This window comes from Sphaerodactylus townsendi, linkage group LG09, assembly GCF_021028975.2.
Source record: "Sphaerodactylus townsendi isolate TG3544 linkage group LG09, MPM_Stown_v2.3, whole genome shotgun sequence".
Lineage (NCBI taxonomy): Eukaryota > Metazoa > Chordata > Lepidosauria > Squamata > Sphaerodactylidae > Sphaerodactylus > Sphaerodactylus townsendi.
The window spans coordinates 40,923,328-40,948,616 of record NC_059433.1 but is presented as its reverse complement, the minus strand read 5'-3'; the positions used below and the strand labels follow the sequence as shown (position 1 = coordinate 40,948,616).

Below are 25,289 nucleotides of genomic sequence, written 5' to 3'. Positions count from 1 at the left end.
TAGAGTATCCTCCTCTTAACTACTATATCACACTGGCTCTTTAAAGCCAAATTAGGATGATATAAAGAGACTCAGACTGGTGGACAAAAGATTGAAGGAGAGAATTGGGGGCTGCACCTAATCACACTAGTGAGGGGTACTGTGGAATGAGTATGGAAGAAAAACAAATCTGTGACAAAACCTCTTCCAAAAGTTGCCCTCAAAACACAACCAGAAATCTAAATAATTTTATCAGAGTGCCTTTGCTACAACAGATATTTCCCAGTCACCATCTGCAAGTCCTTTTGCTTACTTCCTGTTAACCAATCTATTACCTCACCAAAAAGCCATTTCCATATTTGGAACCATTACCATACATATTGCTGAGATGGTGAAAAATTATGTATTATTGATGAAGAATTTTATAGTAAGGATTAGAAATAAAGTATATGTGCACATAGAGATGCAATGGGATGGGGAGAGAAACAAATATTGAGCCTCCTGGCTCAAGGCTACATACAGAGAGAAAATTAAATGTCACAGAAAGTACTGTGAAAGGTAGTGGAAGCACATAACTTGGAAGACCTGCAAATAAGGAAATCACAAGTGGGGGGTAATGAAAGATTTCTGAGCTGGGAAAAAAAGAGAAAACTAAGGGAAATAAATGGGAAGACAGAGACCTGCAGTGATGCAGTTCCACAGATAACACTGTAAAAATGTAACTGAGAAGTGAGGGCAAGTGAGGGCTCAGAGCAAACTGTAGGTAACTGACTGTTTTCTTAAGTTCCATAATAGTGGTAATGTTTCCAGATAAAATTTGCAGGATGATGTGCATTTATCCCTGAGAAGAACCCTGCAATCAATAGTAAACAAAACAGTTTTTTTTTCTCATGGTTACCTGAAGTTTCTTCTGTCTCTGATTCATCATCATCGTCTTCCTCTACTTCCTCCCCCTCATCCACCTCCTCTTTTTCATTCCCGCCTCCATCATCTTCCTTCTCTCCCTTTTGTTCAATTTCCCCTTCTTCTTGCTCTGGCAACATTTTATCCTCTTCCTTTTCAATGCTGGCATTTAAATTCATCATGGTTAAATCAGGTAAGCTCTCTTGGTGTACCAGCCTGTTGACAGATAAAACGGGCATGTTAATAAGCTAAGCAATTCCAAATCCACAAACAATATTCTCATATCAAACAAAGAAGTGCACGGACAAATGGATCTAATACTGTTTTATAGAATGAAAATACTATACTGGATCAGGCCATACCAGCAATTATTTTTCAGTTGGATGCTAGTTATTTGATATAATTAGTGATATTGCCACCTAAACTTGACATTTCCCCCACAGAGGAAAAAATGGTCAGAGTTTAAGATGTAGAAGCATGAAATGACATGTTGAAACAGCAAGCATTTCATGACTTCACATGGGGACTTACTCATTTTGGCGGATTGGTAATTTTTTCTTGATGCTGCTCAAAGTAATTGAAATAGAAAGAAAAAGGGAAATGAAAACAGAGGAGTTATAAAAGGAGATCAGAGAGAAGACATCATGCTATATAACTCATTAAAATTCTCTTAATTCATCTGAGGCAATCTCTGATGCCAGGAGCATGCTATCCCAGCTCTAACAGGGTGCTTCTATTAAGATGGAATGTATACACTATAGTTCCAGAACAACTTTAAATCATTTTTATAATACAAATTAATTCTCTTAAATAGTTAATACAATTCATACACTGAATATATTTTCATCTTTTTACAAAGCCAAAGCCAGTGTGTTAGATCCACAGTATGTCAGATCCACAGATTTTTAAGTTACAAATTAATAAGCAAACACACAAAACTTTGAATTAAGTAGAAAACTGTAAGTTAGTGCCATTGTTTGGTGCCTTGAGCACGAATCTGGAAGAATTACTTGAGCAAGCACAAGTTATAGTTTACTGGTTCGGTTGCAACAACGAACTATGATACAGCAAACCAGGAAATAACTTGAGAATTTTATAAGGAAAGAGTATATGAATGAGCCTGAAGCTTCTTCTAGATTCACTGCTGTAGCTCCAAACGATGGCTCAGCATTCAGTCTGAAAAAAACACCAGGCGAGTTTTCAAAAATTCTATGACAAAGTTCATATTTATGACTTAAAAGTGGTGCAAGCTATTTATTTTCATGCAGAAAATGTTTGAACACATATTAGCAAAACTGTAAATCATCCTGGAAATGCATTCTAGAAATACAATTTTAGTATAAAAGTGAACAAATTGTCTTCCCTTAGAAAAAACTAGTTGTCTGGTTTCAGGGTTACATGAAACTCAGCCAAAACGTTTAGTAATGAATACTGTCACCATACAGATGATAACCTATTGATCAGAATCTCTGATCCATAATGGTGTGAAGGTATTCCAATTGAGATGCTGTCAGCTTCTAAAAGAAAGTTTAATCCAAAATGTGAAGTTCTGGATGAATGTTTTAGTACAGAAACTTGTTTCTTCACATTTGCTTCTACCCAATTCTGTATTGAGGACAAAGTAGAAGGCTTGTGGCCACAAACACATTCTAGATCTAGGATTGCTCAGGATAATAAACACAATTCAAGGATACAAGCATGTCCAGGAGCACACAAATAAGTGTGTAATGCATGAAAACATATTCAGGGATTAATTTATAACTAATGTTAACATGTGATCAAAGATTCTTATGAATTATTGGCACATAATTATATATGAGACAACTTTACATCTTTTGGAGTTTAAAAATTTCAAATAGCTAGATCATTTAAATTCTAGCAATAGCATGAATAGCACAGCTATAAATCTTGAAAATGTACTACTAACAATGATTTCCAAGAGGAGGGGAAAAAAATCTCTGACAATGTGATCATGATTTTTGTTCTCAAATAGAAATGGACAAACTCATAGTTAGCTTAGTTCTCAAGCTTCTTTTAGGTTACTCATTAACATTGTTTCCCCACTCTCCAAATGTTTATCATTCTGAAGCACCTCTGCACCTCTGTTTTGGCCATCCACATTTTCCATCTTACCCCAGTAGTGGGGTAATAATTAGAAGGGTTCATGTGTTCTTCTAACAATCATTGAAATCTGATATTTAAGAACCATAAATGGCCCGTGCAGAAAGGGCCCAAATCTTAAAGACTTTCTGGCCACTGAACCCTTCTTCTTCACAAGTTGGAAGATGCAACACAGATGCAGTGATGCCAGTACAAGTCCATTTCAAGCTGTGCTTCAAAAATTAGTTCATAACAGCTCCATGTTTTATGACCTGAGTTAGTTCCCAAATTGCCAGTATTTTTGGAAGTCTTCACTGCTCTTGATATTAAATCATCATCACTCTTAGAATAGGGGATGTGTCAGACATATCAAGAATATATGAAAATAGGTGGGATTTAATTAAGAGGCTTCAGAGATCTGTTTCAATGTGAGGAGGAAGTATAGAACCATTGTGAACCAACTAATACTCCAATTACTAATCCTCATACAGTCAGGAAAGTAATTCGCTATAATGGGAAAACAGTAAGATCTCGATGTCTAGATTATCAAGATGTCTACTAACTCTCGATATCTCGATTATCAAGATGTCTACTAACTCTGCACATTCGATGAGAATTCTGGACATGATGTGAAATTAGCAAATGAGCAGAATGTGTGGCTTTTTTCTCAAAATAAGACACACTGGACAAAATAAATTGTCAGAGGAATTTTCAAGGTACATGTTAACATGTGGGATTTATAAAATGTAATTTTCTCAGTTAACTGGATTTTTTAAATATCCAACTGTAAGCAAAAAGTGGCTAGGCATTTAATCAACTGGAAGTAATTTAAAATAAACTGGTATACTTTGTAGCTTTACAAATGTGTAAACTTAAAAACTTCAAATACTGTGATTTATGTGTTTGAAGGATATATGGATTTTCACAGCATTGTCTTCTCTATGATTATAACAGTATTTTTTTTACTTTATAGGGAAAATTAAACAATCAGATAATAAGTACACTTTTTGGTTAGAAAAGAAAAAGGAATGTCAAAATACCCACCTATTTATTATTAGATAAACACGGCCATTGACTTTGGCATGGCTTTGATGAGAGAGATGAAAGTACATGAATAGAAGTGATGGCAGCATGAAAATTGGTTAGAGAAAGAGAAAGAGGTAAGAGTAAAGTGTTAAACAGGGAGGAATATATAAAGATACCTCACTACAAAAGGCACACATTTTCACAATTAAATAGTCATATTAGTTAAATAGTATTACAAATCATGCAGTCAAAGCACTTGGAAGCATACAGGTAGGCTTCTTCACCGATCATGAAAAAAACTAAAACATCCAAAATAAAGCATGCAATCTGCACTTCATTTCCTTTTGAGCAGCCAAAACTATAATTATTTGTTTGGGAAAATGTTTAAATTCAGTCATATGTGCATCTGCCCATGTTGGTTCCAGACATCTCATGAACTTTGTAACTACTTCCACTAGTGCTTTATGTTCGGCAACTGTTCTTAGAAGTTGCAAAACTTCAATGTCAGGAACAGAATGGTATTACACAATCGGTGGCAGTGTAGTTTTCTTTGCACTATAAGATCTGGAATGAATAAATGTTGAGCTTCCACATTACAAGTTTCTTCGTGGAACTTACACTCCACCTTTTAAGAGGGTTTTTTTGGTTAAAATATAGGACTTTTTTGTTTAGTGGGGCATTATTTTTTCAACTGTTATTGTGTAATCCAGTGGTTCTCAACCTTCCTAATACCGCGACCCTTTAATACAGTTCCTCATGTTGTGGTGACCCCCAACCCTAACATTTATCCATTTTACAGATGGAGAACACTGATGCAGAGAGTCTTGGGCGACCCTTGTGAAAGGGTCGTTCAACCCCCAAAGGGGTCCTGACCCCCAGGTTGAGAACCACTGGTGTAATCCAAAGCGAAGGCCTGAAGTCACACTGGAAGCGGCAGAAGGGTTTAACCAGCATCGTGCAAACTGGAATGGTTGCTGGTGCCAAGGGACTTACCTCAGTGGCCAGCCGTCGCAATGTCCAAACCCAGAAGCTAGTCACTGTGGCAGCTAGCTGCTATTGCAAATGCCTATGCTGGCACAGAGGCAGGTATTCCAGGAGCATTCCTGAAGTTGGAGCTGACTTTCATTGCCTCCTTGTGCACTTTCAGGCCAAGAATTCTCCCTCTCAGTGGAGCAGACTTTTCTAGCATGGACTTTCCCAGGAGCGAAAGGAGTTTCTCGTTCTCTCCCTGAGCCTGCACTGCTGATTGCCTCTTTGGAGGGAGTGGAGTGGTGCTGTTCCCGGGGCCCCCTCTACCGCCCCCCTTTATATTGGGCCACCCATCTTATTTTCTAAGCATTACCTAAGCAAAATAGCCAAATTAAAAGACAAAAGGTGGGAAAAATATTTTAGCAATGGAACATAAGATTTATTTTGCCCAATGATGATGTGGACCCATTTTAGTTTTGAGCAACAACAGTATATTTACAATTCCAGGGTGGTAAGAAATGAAAAACTCATGAACCTCAGGGCCAAGAACTTGAGACCCTGAAAGCAAAAACATTTCCTGCCCTTCTTTTTTACCTGTAGATGGTGCTGTCTTGTTTGCTGGTTACAGCTTTTAAGTCTGTAAGTTCAAGGAAACGATCATGGAAGTAATGCAGGTGTAATATACACACCAACAAAAAGGAGGTTGGAATAAAGATACGGGTGAAAAGCTCTGTGACAGAAAACTTTCTTAATCCAAGATCTCTTAACCTGAAATACAAGACAAAACAAGAGATAGCTAAATTATCTAAGCAGAATGTACTTGGCAATGTTTCGTATTTCTCAGAAGGCACATTCTTGACTGGTATTAAGGTAAATGGTTCACCTTTACTTCTAAGGAATATAAAAATGCAGTTTGGAGAACCTCACTAATGTAATAAAAAGCTACAGAACTGCAGAGGACTAACAAACCTCCATTACAGCTACAAGGACTTAAATAAGAGCTTGGAGAATGGGTCTTGATGTGTTTTGTTTCTGTTCCTTATAATACAGATTGTAGTTATGTTCGTAGGATTTCTTTTCTGGACTTTTTTGGGGGGTGGGGAGGATTACAGCAGGTACGGAAGAAGTTCCAGTATGCATATAATTTGCCCAGATGCATAGTATCATGTAACTAAGTAAGGAAGAACCTAGGAACTACTGCTGTTAAACAACCTCCATTCATTTCAGTGGAATAGCTATGAAGAATCAGCATAAGTTCCTAGTAGGGTTATAGTAAAATGGAACAATTCAGGAATGACTGCTGCTATGTAGGTTATTATCTGTTTACTGTTTATTATCCTGTTCCTATTACAAAATCTACTTTTGTAATGCCGTTTTATGCATTGCTTGATACTTTTGGTAATTTCTAATTTTTTCTATTCTTAGTTCTAGTGCATTGTTTTTAGATTTCTCATGACATTTGATTTAATTGATTTATACCGTGCAACCTGCCTTGAGCTTCAATGAGACAGATTATGAAGTCACTACATAAATAGCCTGTTACCAAATTTACTATCCACTAGCTCATGCAAAATAAGTCTAAACCAATAGAAAATACTAACTGTGCATCATTCATCCCTGTCATGTTTCTCCACAATCCAGGAAATGACGTAAACTGATATGTGTAGATCAAGACAAGCACTAGCATTGTGTAAACCACCACCGATATCCAAAAATATTTCAGAATTCGCCGCCACCATTCATAGTGCACCTAAGAAACAGAAATGAAAATGATTATAATTTAGTAAGCTAAAGAAGAAGAAAAGAACATGCTAACTACTTCTGGAATAAATTACAGGAGGCTGTAGAAAAAAATGAAACCCAATTTGGGAATTGATTAATCTGGGTTGAAAGAGTCTATCTTGCTGCCCGGATTCTTCAATCCAGAGAACCACTTGGTTCGATTACTACTCTAAAGTTTTTGGAAGTTCCTCAATAAGCTCAATGACCCAGGAAATTCCTGCAATGTATTCCAATTGGCCTCCAGTAATACAGGGTGAGATTAAATCATAAATAGTGTAACTTACAACTGGAAAATCACAAGGGAAGGACTTAATCCTCCCAGAGTGTTTTAAAGCTTTTGCCAGCTGATGGGCTCCATTGTGGGCAAGAGTTTTCACTCAAATAAGTGACTCTGGGAAGAAACCTAATGGATGGACAATGAGTATCACTGCCTCAATTTATAAAAAGGGAGATTAAAATTATCCAAAAATTATCGGCCAATCGGTCTTTTAAGTATAGCATAGAAACTGGAAAGTTAACACTTAAATGGAATGTTTTGAAAATAACATTATTCATTCAAACCAAATCATATTTAAAAAGGGTCACTCCACCTTAGAGCACTGTCAAATTCTACATTATCTGGCTGCATCTGCTATGAAGGGATGTTTGGAAGCCTTGTGTGTAGCCTTTGTAGACTTGGTGTCAGCTTTCGACTATCTTGATAGAGATAAGGTGGGGCAGAAAATGATCAATCTCAATATCAATCAAATGACAAATCTCAGTATCAATCAATGTCTAGCTTACCTTAAAAGACAACTTCACCAATATACCTCTGTAAAGGTAGAAACCCTTGGGTACTGACTAATGAACTATCGCTCTGGAAGGGAGTCAAACAAGCTTGTGCATTGGCTCCTCCTTTTGTTTAATTTCTTCATAAATTATATTGTGGGCAAATTGGAGGGATCAGAATACATGCCTCTTGAACTGATCAGTTTAATGTGTCCATTTTGCTCTATGCTGACCGTGTTTAAACGAAGACCAAAAAAATATGTTTGGAGTATCTTGGGCAAACCGACCAAGCAATGAAATATCTACAAGTATTTAGGAGTAACATTCAAAGAAACTTTATCTTGGAAAGCCCATCTAGCCATTGTCAGAGCTCTGACTTTAAAACACATGGGGTCAATAACCAAGTTCTTTTTTTTTTAACAAAAGATGTATGGTGGATCTAGCCATTAAACTGTTTGCTATTAAAGTTATTTCATCTCTGCTGTACAGAGTGGAAATATGGGGGTGGAGGGATCAAGTTCTGGCTAATTTAGAAAGATTGCCGAATCTGTTTCTGAGGCAAATTCTTGTATTTCCAAAAGTGACACTTATGAGGGCAGGACTGGGGTTAACCTCAATAAGAGCCTGTGTCAATACAATCATTCTAAAATATTAATAAAGATTTTGCTGCTCCTCAGGGATTTGGAGAAGTAGCATGCTGAATAAGTTTAGCTCAATTAATACATAATACTCAGTTCCAGATGATATTTATAATTTTAAGTAGGTTTTAGAGCCAGATCCAGAGGAGGGACCAAAAGGGTTTGGGGGAGTGGTGCACCCCCATGCTGGTGCATTTGCCCTCACTGGGACACTTATCCCTTAGGAGAGGTAAAACCACTGGCGTCTGGCTGCTGCCAGTCTCCCCTGCTGCAGGGAGGGGTTGAAGGACACTGTGCTAGAGTCCCAGCACCCCTGCCACCGCCAGTACAGCAGGGGTGGTCCAGGAAAGGAGCCAAAATTAGTCAGCTTTCTTCCGGCCATTCACTGGCTCACGCCAGCAGTGGGAAATTGAGACTTACATGACTCTTTTGACTTACTAAGTCTATTCAGTCCCATAGAGGCTTTTCAGGAGTGGGGAGGCAGTTTTGTTTTGAAAGCCTGCCCATGCCACCATGGAAGCCTCTCTGGGAGCAGTGTTGTGGCATGGTTGCGGTGCCGTGGCTACCCGCCTCGCCATTTGGATAGGGCTGCCCATTTGTTGTTTGTAGATTGCAATGGCCAATGCAATAAAATTTACTACTACTAATAAAAAAAATAATAGACATTTTTAACTATTAGCTGCATTGGTAAATATAGTGTAAATGAAAGCAGCATGCTAAAATGTAATTGCATTGTCTTTAATTAAACATGAGTAATTGTCCTCATTGTCTTTAATTAAAATATGAGTAATTTTAGGTCCATTTATAATTTGCCTTTCTTGGTCAGGGAGTTTAAAGTGAGTTGTTGTAAAGCAGTTATAGAAATTCTTAGATGATGATAATTTTCTGAGTCCACCCCCCTACTTAGTTTCAGATTCAGAGACCTTTATTAGGCATATATCCTTCTTATTTTCCCCAAATGTTCAGACTGAAAAAAATCATCAGTAACTTCTTGATCCCCTTCATATTTTTGGACAAAATAGACCATAAAATCTGCTTAAACTATCCAGAAAGTCTCCTAATATTGCTTTTACCGAATTTTTATGCTAACACTGTAAGTCATTTTGAATAATTCCTTCAGTGGAAAAGCAGTTGATTAATAATAAATAAGGTAAAGCAAAAATAAGTAAAGCAAAAAAGAGGCAAAAGGGAGCATTTGCCGCCCAGTTTATATGTTGGATACCTGGTGCACTGTAGGCGGACCTTATATCCAGATGTTCAGGATCTTCATACTCCCATCAGCCCCTGCCAGCATGGCCAATTGGGGGCTGATGGGAATTGTAGTCCATAACATCTGGAGTGCCAAAGGTTCACCACCACGGCACTAGTGTAACATGATGATCTACTGAAAAGCAACAGTAATAAACAAAACAAAAATCTAACAGCGTCCTTTAATTTAAACCCAGTTCTTTGTTTTAACACTATATTAAAAGTGCATTATATATAGCTAAACTTCCTTATTATAATTATATTTACACTTATCCTGTTAAGCCACTTAGACATTAACAAAAATAAGATTTTGTCTTACTTACCTGATACAAGACTACACAGAACAAGAACATCACCATGTAGATAATTTTGTACATTACAATTCTTCCTTCAAAGCTGACAAAGAAGAACATTCCTCCAAGGACGTAAATCCAGTACTTAATGAACATAGCCATCACCATATTTCCCAAAACTTGCATTACATCTTCCTCCTCTTCTTCACATTCCTCCTCTTCCTCCTTTTTACATTCTTCATCTTTCTGAGATTCCTCTTCACTTTTTTGTGATTCCTCTTCACTTTTTTGTGATTCCTCTTCACTCTTCTCTGTTTCCGCTCCATTTGTTTGTGATTCTTCTTCTGTAAGAAATTGCATTTTCTTTCTTAAACTGTCCTCAATAATAATGTAATATAATACTGTGATTAAAACAAGTATCTTACAATAAGCAAAGATGTTTGGTTAACATTGGATTACAAAGTAATCTACCTCTATCTTTCCTTAGAAAGCCAATTCCTGCTATAATGGGGTAAAAAGAGAATAGCCATTCAGCATTTAAGCTATTGTCTTAGGTTACTACCAAACAAAATAGATTTAATTGAAACAGATGCGTTCTGAGACACATTTTAACAGTCAAAATTCAAGGGTACCAGCGTTAATTTGTACATCAACAAAAACTGTACCATTGTAGACTGATTGCTTCAAGGGTATTTATTAATACTTTCAGAGAGCCTCTGGCAGTTCTCAAGTAAAATACCCCAATACCCTTCTCAATAGAAATGTAATTAAATGTATCTTTATTAACCTAATATGCGACATGGCCTAATATAGTTCTGAACAATGGGTGTCAGAGAAATACAGCTTCAGACATTCCTTTGATTGCTCTTTCAACAAGATGAGAGAGTCAGTACTGACAGAAAAGACAGGAAATGATGTATGCAGAATACAACTGTTCCGGCCAGGCTGAATGATAATGTGGTAGGTAGATCCTTTGGTGAAATATCTTACATCCAGGATTAGGGCCAAAATTTGTAGTTCCAAAGGATAATTTCTGGATTGTTTATAATTCTGAGTTTATAAAGAGCTTTTACTGACTGCTGGGCTGCAGGGGGTGTGAATGGGAGGGGAGAACTAGTAAATAAGTATATTGACTTCCGAGTACAGCCCCATTTAGTGCCATCAAAATGCAGATTCCCCACTTTTTTTTTGCTGTCAAGTCACAGCTAACTTATGGCGACCCTGTAGGATCTTCAAGGCAAGAGGTTTTCAGAGGTGGTTTGCCATTGCCTGTCTTCATGTCACAGAATCATGGAGTTGGAAGAGACCACAAAGGCCATCAAGTCCAACCCCCTGCAATGCAGGAACACACAATCAAAGCACTCCCGACATACGTTCATCCAGCCTCTGTTTAAAAACGTCCAAAGAAGGAGACTCCACAACTCTCTGAAGCAGTGAATTCCACTGTCAAACAACCCTGGTATTTCTCGGAGGGTCAAAGCTGAGAATGGGTGACTGGTATAAGGTCACCCTGCAAGCTTCCACGACCCAAGTAAGATTTGAACCTGGAGCTAGTCTGACACCTTAACCACCTCACCACATTGGCTCTCGCAGATGTTGCTTGCCTCCCCTAAGTCAAAGTCACACCTAAGCTAAAGAATTTCTGGCCGGTCAGTAAGTACAACATGGACATTCTTGCAGACAGGAAGGAAGGAGGAAGATAACTATGAGCACATGTAAATCGATGGGGGCAGAGTTTTTTGGGGGAACCCACAGACACTGAAATCAAAGAAATGGATGGTTTGTAAATGCTTGCAACTCAAAGAATTATATAGCCCCTCTCTTATTACCATCTGTAGGGACATGTAAGAGTTAGGAGATTTGTGTTTTATTACCTTTTTATCCTTTCCCAGTTTGTTGTGTTAGCAGATGTGGTATGTTTTTAATTTTCTTATTAAGCTTCTTTACATTTTTAATGGGGTTAGTATGATCTGTGTGTTTAAACCTATTTTCCCCCAACGAAGTGTGTTGGTCCTCTCAATAGTGAGTGCAAAAAGAGAGGCCTCTTTATGCCTTCTTCAATCCTTTTTCTCTGAAAATTCTTATACCTCTATTTCAGGATGTGATTAAAAAAATCTGTTTCTTCCTCTACCACCACCACTGTTTCCTTCACATCTCATGCCCTAGGAGGGCAAGGAGGGTCTAGAACAGGGGTGGGCAACTATGGCCCTCCAGATGTTCGTGGACTACAATTCCCATCAGCCCCTGCCAGAATAGCCAATTGGCCATGCTAGCAGGGGCTGATGGGAATTGTAGTCCATGAACATCTGGAGGGCCATAGTTGCCCACCCCTGGTCTAGAACATAACCCAAGCAGTACCAGAGGAAAGAATTCTAAACACCATCACACCTGTAACAGGCAGTCGCACCAATTAATCTGTGGTTAATTCTCTCATATGTATTTAAATAACTGTATTTAGATATCATTTGGGTTCATATTGTCAGTTATGCACATCATGTTGCCTAGCCTCTAACATAATTCAACTCAACTATCCCGTCTTCACACCTACTTTTCCTGAAGTTGATCTTTCAGCACATCTTCTACCCACACACAAACATGCCTAAAACCATGATGAAAGCTCTTTTATTTATCTCTCTCATCTTGTACTATGTAATTCTACAGTCTGTTTCTTAGGCCCTTTCTGCACGGGCCATTTACAGCTACATCGCAGCTGCACCGCCCTCACTCCCTCCCAGCGGTGCGAAGCTGCTGTGTAGCTGCGACCGGCAGTGGCTGAAAGGTGCCATCTCCCCCTTCCCAATCGACGTACCTTCCCTGCGACCTTCTGGCGCGTCGCCCAGGCCTGGGGACATGCCCCCCCTCCCTGTGACTCCAGAGCTGTTGCACAGGGCAGGGGGTGTGTCCCCTGGCCTGGGCGACACGGCAGAAGGTCACAGGGAAGGTACCTCGATTGGGCAAAAGCGCAACGCTATGCCGTCTTCCCTGCCCCTACCGGGACCGTTCGTGCAAACGGTCCTGGGGGGGTGTCGGCGTTCTATACGCCGACGCACCCCCCAGCGTGGCCGTGCAGAAACACCCTTAGTTTTCCTAGAATTCCTCTTTGTGCTTCAACCAGACTCTGTGCCCTTCAAAGACTTCTCTCCAAATACCCTTTTGTTTACATTGAGAGTAGGGATTCTAATCTGCATTAGCGCATATCCACCTGACCTGTTTATGCTTTCTTCCTTTCTTCCTGAAAAGTACTCAAAATCTGCAGAAAACCAAGTACTGCAAATAGTATATTGCAAGGTAAGTACATTTCTGCTAATGAATTTGTTCATACAGGGTTTTTTTCTGATTATCTTGGCTCAGTCATGACTTTTTAAAAAAATGCTACACAGTTTATGTCCTGTCAAAGACAACCAAGGTTTGTTCAACACTCAGCAGACTACTTGGAGCAGTCTACAAGCCTATAAGGATGTAAACACGTCACTGGAACTTGTCTTGTTCCCAGCCAGTGACCGTATGGAAAGAAGTGACAGGTGTAGCTTACATCCAACTTTGCTTCCTGGTATTTGGCTGCTGCCACCTAGGTCCAAATAAAAGTTCTACAGGCACTAGCAGGGCACTGAAGTTCATCTTGCTCCTAGCTAGTGACAGGATGGGATATGGAAGGTAGGGATGGGTGTGGCTTGCACCAGTCATCTCCTTCTAGGTCTCCAACATTTTATTTATTTATGGTTGTATATCACATTTTTTACAATCAGAAGAATCATAACACTGCACCTGCAATAAAACCACAGCATCAGTGGAAGGTTTTCCTAAACAAAAACACCTTTTCCTGAACAATGTGAACACTAAAAAAATGATTCCTCCCTTATTTCAGTGGGCAGTCCTTCCACAATTATGATGCCATCACAGAAAAAGCCCATGTGGAAACAGTCTGAATTACAGTTAGGGAAGGAATAGAGAACAAACACTGCTGAAATAATCTAAACTACTATATATGTTTAGTTTGGGCAGCTAAATACCCTGAGCCAGGGCTGGAAAGAAAACACATATGTACTTTATTCAAGCATCTTCCAACTGAAATACAGCTTTACCTTTCTCTTCATCTTCTACTTTGATCTCAGATAAAACTGCTTCCTTTAATCGCAAAGCTTTTCGCTCGGTGAGGTGTTGTCTAAGCAATAGCCAGAAAGTAATCTCAAAAAGAATCTGAAAGCAGAAATTCAAACAAAACACAGATTTGTTCAATTTATAACAGAAGTATTAAAAAGATATTTTGGACAGTCTAACAAACCTAGATTTACATTATATTCTGTAACAGGCAGGCCCACCTTACACTGCAATGAAAAGAATATAGGAGAATTGGATCGTGTAGCCAATTCCAGACATTTAGCAAAAAATGATAGATAAATAAAATCTGGCTCTGTGAAGATTAGATTTCCTGAAGAACAATCCCCAGATTCTTTCTCAGGTTTAGTTGGCTGTAGTGATAACAAGGAAAGTAAGTGCCACAGTAGGCCTAGTGGTAGGGTCCACACACTGCCGCGAACATGTTCACTAGTATGTAGCAGAGTGAGGAAATACGGAAAATATAGTTCCCAGTGGTTTCAGTGCATTTTAATGGCTGCACTAGGGCCTAATGGAAGTCCTACAAAACACTAAAACTACCTCCTGGGGAAAAATGAAGTAGCTTAAAGAATCCTTTGAAGTGCTCTGAAATTGAACTGCTTATGCCTGATCCTCAATAGATCCAAGGAGTGAATTCAAGAAACTGGTGTTTGAAATGCTCAATTGGGGAGGGGGGTTAATCAGAGGCATAGCGCCAATGGGGAGGGGGTGTATGTGATGCCCTGGGCAGAGCAACGGTGGAGGCATGGCTGAGTTGTGGCAGGGGCGTTCCCAGGCAAGGCAGGAGACGCTGCAGCGGGGTGCAGGGCGCATGCGCCCCGAGCGCAGTTTCCCCTTGCTCCGCCTCTGGGATTAATCATTAATAGTAAGGGTGGTCTATATATTTGAAAAAATAAATAAAAACTAAAATAAATCATTATTGGCTATTGTGGATTTTCTGGGCTGTGTGGCCATGGTTTGGCAGTTTTTGCTCCCAACGTTTTGCCTGCATCTATGGCTTTTATGGGTTTTCCAGGCTGTGTGGCCATGCTATGCTAGTTTCTGCTCCTAACATTCCACCACATTTACGGATGGCATCTTCAGAGGTATGTCAAGGTGAGATGCATTTCTTTCCATGACACAGTGTGGAGTGATTGTATGGTAAGGTGTATATTTTGTCTGTCTCACAGGGGGGTGAGGCATATTTGCATGTGTCTGAGCAGAGTTCATTTACATTAACAAACGTGAATGCAAATGTGATTGCAAATGTGAATGCAGTTGTGAATGTAATTGCGAATCTGATTGCAAATCTAATTGAAAATGAAACACATCTCACCATGACAGACCTCTGAAGATGCCAGCCATAGATGTGGGCAGAACATTAGGAGCAAAAACTACCCATACCACAGCCACACAGTCTGGAAAACACACAACAGCCAGTTGATTCCGGTCATGAAAGCCTTGGACAATACAATAGTAATCATATTTGGTAAGATATGTTCGGCAACATCAGTTAACTAGGTGATAGCCCTATATTAAGTGCCACTTATAGAGCTATTAGAAAAACTTGTAAGATGTGTGGATTATGGATACAGAGTCAAAAATATATTGATCAAGACTTGACCCAAACAATGTTCACTCATAAGGATTATATATGATTAGAATCTCAACAAAACAATTCTCCTTCAGAAACAGGAAGAAATCATCTGGTCTGACAGTTATTCTGATACTATATTTTCCTAGGCAGCTGTAGGGCTACAAGTGCACAGCGAATATGCATTTGACAGGACACAGAGTAGCTAGTCTATTTTTCTACCTGTTCAGTACTCTGCAGTCAGGTCCAATGAGGTTTCTTCAAGTGCCACCAGACTCTGTTCCTGGGGCAGGAGCTGGCAACACAAGGCTTCTGTCTCAGGGACTATTTGACCAGCAAGGCTGTCTTCTACAGCTTAGCTTAAGTATGTTGGGAAGTAAACAAATCCAGCTGCATTGCTGGCAAGTGCTTGAGTTTCTGAGGCTGCATTGTGCATTTGCCATTAAGTACAACTGTCAGCACTCTGCTCCAGGATATCAGGGAGGTTGTGTGCAGTCAGCCCAACACTTCGCCTCCTTTGTGCCAACTTGGCCTGAGCCTTCCACTGTCAGCATTCCTGTGGAGCAGGAGGGGGGCCTGAGGGGTCCAGGTTCAAGTGCTGTGCAGCAGAGGTCTAGAAGCTGACTCAGGGATTAGTAGCATCGTTTTCCCTGCACATGCAAGCAGGATGGTCTCTGGTGCTGCTGAAACAGATCAGCAGGTACCTCTACAGTGCTGGGCCTTTCTGGTTCCTTCTCAGTTATTGAACTCAGCTCTTCAGGTTCCTCTCCTGAGGACTTTGAGTTGGATTCACTGAGCTGGACAAAGGGGGTCACAACACTACTGAACAGAATTGTCCAGAGTGATATTATTGTATACAATGGGTTGGTTCAAGATCAAATTTTCCATCTGTTTTCCTTCTACAGTTCAGATCTTGTAAGAGTAGTATAGGTACACTTGCTTTTCTAGATGTGAAATGCATGCATGCACTATTCCTGATTAGTAATGAAGTGAGAATAAATTTTGTCATCTAAGCCTAAAATTCCTCCTCCCAACAAAGATAGGCTGACTCCTATTTTTCCCTCTGATGCAAACAGTTGGATAGAAGAAGAATTGGCCCAGATAATCTAATCTATGTATTGTCGAAGGCTTTCACGGCCGGAATCACTTGGGTGCTGTGTGGTTTCGCCTGCATCTGTGGCTGGCATCTTCAGAGGATCTGATGTTGGAAAAGCAAGTGGAGTATATATCTGTCCAGGGTGTGTGGGGAGTGTCCAGGGTAACCTGCAGGCGAAACGTCAGGAGAGAATGCTGCTAGAACACGGCCATACAGCCCGGAAACCACACAGCACCCAAAATCTAATCTATGTGTGTGCCTAAATTCCTGCCCTTTTCTTCACTGTGTCAGTGGCTGATGGAGGCTTCATAGTATTGTTGGAGGGAGAAATTCTCTCCTATACATTTTAAAAGATGGGCATACATTCTGTATATTTATACCCTTATTTTTGTATAATCTCTCCTATTCTCTCCTATAAATTCTCTCCTATACATTTTAAAGGACGAGCATACATTCTGTATATTGATAACCTTATTTTCATATAATCTCTTTTTACCAAAATGCAGGATTATGTAGTTTTAGGCAACAGCCAATGACAGGAAGAGAAAGCAAAGATCTCATGATGCTTCCTCAGCAGAGATACATCTTGTGCCTTTAAAAACAGGGAATTATGTCCAAAAATACCTCGTTCTCAAAGTTTTCCCAAAACTGTGACTCACTGAATTTAGTTTCTTATTTTCTTCCCCTTTTAGAGATCTAATGGTGTCAAGTAATCCCTGCTATTATTTACCCTGCATTGCAACCTTTTCTACAAAGCAATTCATTTTTTTATTGAAGTCATCACACATTTTGAAAAATAGAAAGAATTATCATAATGTTACTTGTGCTTTTGCATTGAAGTCAAAATTCAATGAAAATTTAAATCCAGAGAGTCCTTCATTCCATGTAATAAAACTAAAAGACTCTCCTCCATTATTACAATATGTACATATATCTTCTTAGTTTGTACTGCAATTTAATTTTTCTGATAGCTGTTAGTTTTAGATAAGGCATTTTTCAAAGCAGCTAATCAAAGTTATGGCAAAGTTGCTGGCAATATATTAAAGCAGTTAAATCTCTTGTGAGAAATTTATAGCATCAAAGAGAGAAAGCAGATACGGTATCCAACAGAACCTCTGGACCATTTAATCTGTTTTAAGAGCACTAATGCTACCTTTGAGAGAAGATAATATAGTGTTTGCTAGTTTTCACATTCATTATAAATTAAGGAGTTGCCAGCAGGGAATAAGAAGTACAGAATTCACTTTGAGAGAAAATCTCCTACATGATAATGATGGTAGTCAGGCTAGTGAAAGGAAAGAAGAGAAAGTTTCAATCATATTTTTGGGGTACCCATAACACAGCTTCAATTATTTTGTGTCCACTCTGCCTTCAGGAAATTTTTTTTTACAAAATGTAGTTAATGTTAAAGCAGAAATATACTTTTGACCCTTCCAAAGCCATATCTGAGGCTCAAAGAACCATCTGTAGAGACATTAAGTACAAAATGAGGAGCTTCAGTCAAAAGTGAAAATTATGAAACAGCTAGAACACATGCAGAAATGCTTTAGGTAAACACATCCACAGCTAGAGCATTATACTTACAAAAACACATTCTACAATTATTTTTATTTATTTATTTATTTATTCGTTCCACTTTTATACCGCCCTCCCCCAAGGGGCTCAGGGCGGTTTACAACATAATATAAACAAACGGATAAACAAAATAAAATATTAAAATTCATCAGTTAAAATGCAGCGTTCTAAATTCATTATAAAATGCAGCGTTCTAAATTCATAAAATTATAGAGAAAATGCGGAGCTTCTCTTTAAACACTATTTACCTTTGATGCCAATTCCTTGGGATCTTTCCGTTCAAGAAATCCTGAAACTGTAGGAAGTTCACTATCCTTCAGCTTAATACTCCATATATACTGGAATGTCAATAACAAATTTCCATAAGCCACCATAAAAGGAGAACCGATCATAGCGTATTTCCTTCGGTCACGCAACATCCAGAGTATGCAGGACCATATCAACAACACAAATGTTAACCAGCTATGGTAAGTAATACTCCAGGCCTTAGAATAAAAAGAAAAAGAAGCAGCTGTGTTATGTTGCAATAAAAATATTAAAACATACTGTTTCCTCACTTGAATGCTATGTGTCTAGGCCAGGGGTATATTTCCAGTAAAACAATTCTACATTTCAATAGGGTTTCCAACTCTGTGTTAGGAAATCCCTAGAAATTTGGGAGTGGAGTCTGGAGAGGGAGCTTAGTGGGGTATAATACCACACAGTTGACCCTTCAAACAGCCATTTTCACCTCAGGAATTGCTCTCTGTAGTCTGAAGATCAATTTCAATTCTGGGAGGTTTCCAATCTCCACCTGGGTGTTGGAAACCATATCTTTTAATCATGCTGGGTCTATTCAAGCTAATGAGAGCACAGCAATTCTTAGCTATGACAGTCCTACCGCTATTGAAGCTGAAACTTTTAAACCTGAGCCTTCTTTTCCATTTGTTTTATATTCAGATTCATCTTGGGCCCAAGAAGGTAAGGTGGGAGAAAAATGAACAAATAAGTAATAAGAGATCCCAACATATCAAGTCTAGCTTCTGTAAGTGGAGGACAGTTTAACAACGTATGTCACATAGTCTCAATAGCTCCAGGTGTACAAGAACAGTTTGAATTTGATACAATTTACAAAATTCTCCATGGGGGTAGAAAAATTGGATAGAATGAGTTTTCTCTCTTTCTCCTATAACACTAATTGTTGGGAAATCGGTTCAGAACAAGCAAAAGCAAATAGTTCTTCAGTAATTAAAGTAATTAAAGTAATTAAACTGTAGAATTCATTGCCAAAGGAGTCAGTGATGGTGTGAGCATAGATAGCTTTAAAGGCGATAGATTCATGGAAGAGAGATCCATAAATGGCTACCTATCATGGTCACAAAAGGGATCCTCAACATACAGAGACAGCAAACATCTGAATAGTAGTGTTGAGAGGCAGCAGCAGGGGAGACTCTTGATCTCTATGCCCTCCATGGCAACTGAATTGCCACTGTTTGAAACAAGATGCTGGACAAGACGACTCACTGGCCAGATCCAGCAGCCTGTGCTTAAGATCTACCTTTAAAGGTAGTCCATGCAAATCACATTACAGTTGTCAGCCTTAAGCTTACCATGGCATGGCCAGGTCACCCAAGACCAGCAAAGATGAAAATCTTTCCATGAAACACAAAGAAAAGAAATGCCCACAAAGTGCCCTGATCCCTGATCCCAGTTTTCAGTATTTTTATACCTACCATCATAGCAATCAAAGCACAAACATAACTTTGTTTCATAATAAAATGGAAAACTGCGACCATGGCATGAACTTTAGCATTTTTTTCTTCTTCAATATGTTCCTCTTCTTCTCCTCCTTCTTCTTCATCATCTTTCTTTTCTGGGAAAATAAAAGGATTTTGCAATTCATGTAACAAATGACATTTCCAAACCACTTCATATTATTTTAATATACCACAAATTCTTTATCTGTACAGACAACTGTCTGTGTTCAAGGTGAATATTATTTGTGAAGACCTATGTTTTTATCATTTCAATTGTGTGATCATATACAGTCTTCTAAATTTCTGGAGAGAAAGATTAATAGATGTATAAAGAGTAACAAAAGAAATGCAGGTTAATTCCTAAGCAATTCTCGCTACTACCTGATTCATCATCTGATGGTTCCCACTTGTACTGAGGTGTTGAGTACATGTCTCCTTTGGCGGGCCCGTTTTCTATGGGCATGAGATAATTAACAGGTGTACCATTCACTGTTACCAACAGAACCTATTGAACACAGATAAGAGAAAGGGGGTCGCTTTAGTGTTGTTGTAAAGTATTAATAAATGAGACTACTTGTTCAGATTTATTTCCACAGCCACGACATCTTAATATTGTACATCGTATATTATCAGCAACCACCCAAATGCACAGGGAATTCTCACATGGATTTTTTTTCCACATGGCACACATTTTGATTTGGTGCATTTAAAAATAATATAATGGTGGAATCCGAAGACCTGTCAAAGAATTTGTTTTGGTACAATGATCTTGCCCACCAATTTCCTTCAGCCCACTGCTCCAACAAAAATGCTTCTCCTGGTGGTCACAGGACCCTTCGTAAGAGTGTGGGCTGTAGTTTCAGAAGAAAATTCATAAAAATCATGGAATTCCTCCGCCTTCTGTGAATGAAAGAACCTTCTGCTTGTGTAACCCCTGTGTAAGAATGGGATGACCCAGAAAGGGGTGGAGTCTGAAAAGAAGCAGAATGCTGCAGAACTCATGAGGCTGGAAGAAGCAAGGCTACCAGGCTGGGACCTTGATTGATTTTATTAAGCCCTTAACACCTTGTTTAAGGTAACTGTAGTGTTGTGGGGAACTAGTGGGAAGGGAGTTTATTTTGTTGCTATATTGTAAATGTTAGAATTTAGTGTTTCAGGGTTTTTGTGTATGTAAATGGGGAGAGTTTTCTGGGAACCTTCATCATCTTGAATCCCGTTCACCAAGCCTCTGAAGTCTTCAAAACCAACCACCAGCAAAGAAGAATTGGACTTGGCAATATCAGTAGACTGTAAATATAAGGACTCGAAAATGCAAACTTAACAGGACTGTAAAGTGTAAATGTTAAATGTTTTAAAAGTGTTATTTGTTAAGAGAAGTAAACTGTTTTGTTTAAACTTAGTTCTTTGCAACTCCTTCCAAGTACTGCCCCACAGAACCCACAGAAAGAGGTTACACTTGCAGAAGAACACTTTTGGATTCAACCCATAGATATTTGCTTTAAAGAGTTCTGGAGTAATCATTGGTTACATTGGCCTCAATATGTGTAGGAATTAAAGCTATTAAATTATATCTTTAAATTGTCAACTGAACAGAGATTTTTTTTAAAAAATAAGCAGTTCAAAGATTTTAAAAAATTAGCAGTCCAGTTGACTATGAAAAGGTATTTCAGCATTTGAAAACCAAGAGGCTAAAGGCCTAATTGTATAACAGTGATAAACTATATAAGTACTACTAACATACAGACAATATGAATGTAACTGCAGGGGTTTAAGTATCCTGGTAATATTATATAGCTGTGTTGACAGGTCAAATGACAGCTACTTGAGACAGAAACTGTCTTTCAGCATTTGTTTGTACATCCTACTGTCAAAATGAAATTGTAGCAATTGGAAGGGAAGCCAGGCACCTCTCATTACATTCAGGTTACTTAAGGGAAATAATTAGCCCAGTGGATTCAAGTATCTTCTACTGACCCCAACATTTAAATTTCTACATAAATAAGTCCGTCAGAACGGAAAACATCTGAACACCATAACCATATTTAGAGTGCAAAGGAATTGGAAGAAGTTGATAATGTACTAACATCAGAAGGCTTGGGGTCAATTTCAGTCATTGATAGAGGCTGTAGAAGAAAGATAAAAATAGCTTATTAGCTGAGAGGCATAGCTGAAACATAATACATTCTTGTAAAATTCTGTATCTCAAAGCAATTAGTTTATATTATTACAATTATTTTATTTATATTATTACATTATTATTTATTTATATTATTACATTATTATTTATTTATATTATTACATTATTATTTATTTTATATTATTACAATTATTCTGGAAGCATATATAGAATTATACAAAGTATAATAGAAATATATTAATGATGTAGTACACGTTTCTAAATGACAACCAAATCTAATTGTTGACAATGTTAGGGACAACTTTGTAAATTAGGATGCAACTAATGAAAACAAATCTGTAAATTAGCCACTTAACTATTCATCTGAATAGCAATTGTTTTTAGTGACTTTCTATGGTTAAAGAGACAATGAGCTCAGTGGTTTATTTGTGCGGGAAAGCAGTCACAAAAAAATCCGTCCTAAAATGTTTCTTGTGCAAGTACTTGAGCCTCTATTGTGCATAATTTTGTGCAGCAAAAAAAAAGAGAGTATCTCATATCATCTTCTTTCAGAACAAGTAAAACAACACTCCCAGTTGTCAGAAACAAACACAAGAAGCAAATAATAGAATGTTATCTGTTGCTTACCTGCCACAAAAGTTAAGTTGGATGCCCTAACTTACACTTTCCATGGAGGAAGATAGTTGTGAATTTATAATCACTTCAACTCTTTTCTTAAAGTTTTGTAACGTGTTCTGTTCTTAACTGGCGAAAAGCCATAAATAAATTATCCTTCTGAACATACTTTAATAGCTGTTCTGACTACATGTTATTTTAGTTTCTAACATAATAATATTATTATTATTATTATTATGTTAGAAACTAAAATAACATGTAGTCAGAACAGCTATTAAAATATGTTCAGAAGGATATTATTATTATTATTATTATTATTATTATTATTATTATTATTATTATTATTATTATTATTATTATTATTATTATTATTATTATTATTATTATTATTTATTTAGTATACCGCCCTATTCCCGAGAAGAGGCTCAGGGCTGATTATTACAGATAAAACATCAGCTAAAAACATACATATAATTAAAACAACAGTCATATCTTAAAGCATCGCCCGCGCCCTTACGAAACCCTCCTAATGCGAAATAATGGGATCTGATGGTATTAGGGTCAATGGGGGTAAAGAGGAGGGGGCAGGTTTCCTCTCTAAACCTTACCTCTTCATCAGTTGGGTAGCGACTTTTGTGCCACAAGATGCGTCTTGTATCTGCAGTCATTGGAAGTCGGCTGCAGTCGGTTTCTTCATCTCTATTATCAGATTTGTCATCCTCAGGTGCAGGCTAAACAAAGAACAAAAAGGGCCAAATTATAACTCTTGACTACTTCTGAAAAACAAGTTACATAACTGGTGCTTTCTTGTTATAAACTGGGAAAAATTAAAGGAAATAAACGTTGGTCATTAGGCTCATAAGTTGTGTTCAGTTTACACTTATTACAAGTATTCCATGTCTCTCATTCAAACCCATTAACAAGCTTTCAGACCAAGGCTAAAACTAATCAGGAAATCAAGCAATACTGCAAATATCAACAGTTAAAGTGACCTCATTTTGTAATACAGTATTCATGAAAGCCACATTCATTTCTCCAACTATAAAATAACAACCAGAACACAAATCAGGCTGGATAGTAGCACCCTACTATTTATTTCAACCTAACTGTGTGCATTGTTGGTCTCATGTTATATTTGTACATTTCTTTAGAAACTGACATGAGAAAGCCTGTATGAGATTTTAAATAGGAATTTGGCAAACTTCTTTAATATTTGAGCAATACCACTCACTTCAACAAAACAACATACCACAAAGTTTCTCTTGTGCATAAATATATCATATCAGAAATGTGTTATTTCCCCATAAAGAGACTGAACTGAAATTCATTTTAAATTTGAACCATTTCATGTAGAGTCAAGAACTGGACAGCCCCAGTTAATAATTTAGCTGCCATATTTTATGCAAACCAGAAAAAGGGAAATTAACAAATTTAACCCTAAAACAAGAATTAAGTACCAAAGAGCAAAGAATTGACTAGAACCGTGGTGGCGAACCTTTGGCACTCCAGATGTTATGGACTACAATTCCCATCACCCCCTGCCAGCAGTACCTATAACGCTGTTTAACAAAAATTCCCATATCATGGGCTTTTAACTATGATGTGATGATTTTAATTTGTAATAAATGTACTTGTATTTTTGTTGTACAGAAGTTCCTTATCTAGTTGCCATATTCTGTCATAAATTCCCTTGGACAAGGTAGAGCAATTGTACTAGCAAAGGGGAAATTTGTAACAAAATCAGTAGGACGAAGCTATGTTTAACTTCTATACCTGCTGATTCTCCTCTGCAAATACCATGAGGGAAACATTTGCAGAGTACAATTAGAGGCAGAAAAGGACCGAACCACTCAATTCTAGACAGCAAATTCTTCCCAGCAAAGTTTCCTTTCCTCACATTTACATTTCAAGGAAAACACTATTCTAGGAACCCTACAATTCTACCTAGTATGCAATAATACTTTGAATTAAATATAAAGGCAAGAGGTTATTCATGATGTCTATATACTCCTTCATATGAAAATGTCTCACACCATCTTAAGCAGTTTCTGTGTTCTACTCTAAAGGGTCTCAGTATCACACAGAAAAAATAAAATTATTCTACCTGTTCAATGGGTTCATGTAGCCAAAGTCGTATGAGAGTTGCTAGGGTATAGTACAATACTAGCAGCAAAATGGGGTTGACGTGGTAATACCAGTCCAAGTCTTGGTTGGTGATCATTTTCCAAGTGCTTGAGCAGTTGGTCTGAATAATTGAACTGACACCAAACAATCTGTTGAAATAAAAAGGAGGCATTAATAGAAAGAAACATAGTAGAATATCATTATCCACAGTTATCCAAATCTTTTTATTATATAGGCATTCCCCACAATTGAAAGTCTTATGCAAATACTGGTTCTACTTCTGCATAAAACCTCTGAACATACATTTCAGCACAAAGATGCAATTTACATGTAAAATGTTCACACAAGAAACATTTTTCTACAGCAACCTTTTATTAGAACTTTAACTGCTAGTCTAAAAGGCACGGATACACTTAATTGACTTCCAGCAGGTTTATGCAAGCAAGTGATCAGTGTGTATGTGGCACCACCATAAACCTATTAACTTCTATAGTCACTTTAACAGTAGTGCATGCATTTCACTCTGTTCAGGAAACTGAATAAAAACACTTTATGGATAGCTGTGGGTTTCTGCATAAGATGGAAATTGTGAAGGACTGGGTCTTAAAAAT

The 25,289-nt window shown here is 38.0% G+C and overlaps 1 protein-coding gene across 1 annotated transcript in view; it reads right to left on the bottom strand.

Annotated features, from left to right (window-relative positions):
* Window positions 1-25,289, bottom strand: part of PIEZO2 (piezo type mechanosensitive ion channel component 2) — a 337,873-nt gene that overhangs the window by 74,342 nt on the left and 238,242 nt on the right. Inside the window, exons 8-20 of the mRNA XM_048508534.1 lie at window positions 24,659-24,827; window positions 23,163-23,285; window positions 21,887-21,925; window positions 20,184-20,307; window positions 19,779-19,918; window positions 18,315-18,551; window positions 13,789-13,903; window positions 9,737-10,050; window positions 6,579-6,727; window positions 5,572-5,745; window positions 4,027-4,068; window positions 1,414-1,446; window positions 878-1,098 (exon numbers count right to left, since the gene is read on the bottom strand). Of these exons, the coding sequence (XP_048364491.1) occupies window positions 878-1,098; window positions 1,414-1,446; window positions 4,027-4,068; window positions 5,572-5,745; window positions 6,579-6,727; window positions 9,737-10,050; window positions 13,789-13,903; window positions 18,315-18,551; window positions 19,779-19,918; window positions 20,184-20,307; window positions 21,887-21,925; window positions 23,163-23,285; window positions 24,659-24,827 (1,880 nt within the window). The remainder of the gene's footprint in view (window positions 1-877; window positions 1,099-1,413; window positions 1,447-4,026; window positions 4,069-5,571; window positions 5,746-6,578; window positions 6,728-9,736; window positions 10,051-13,788; window positions 13,904-18,314; window positions 18,552-19,778; window positions 19,919-20,183; window positions 20,308-21,886; window positions 21,926-23,162; window positions 23,286-24,658; window positions 24,828-25,289) is intronic.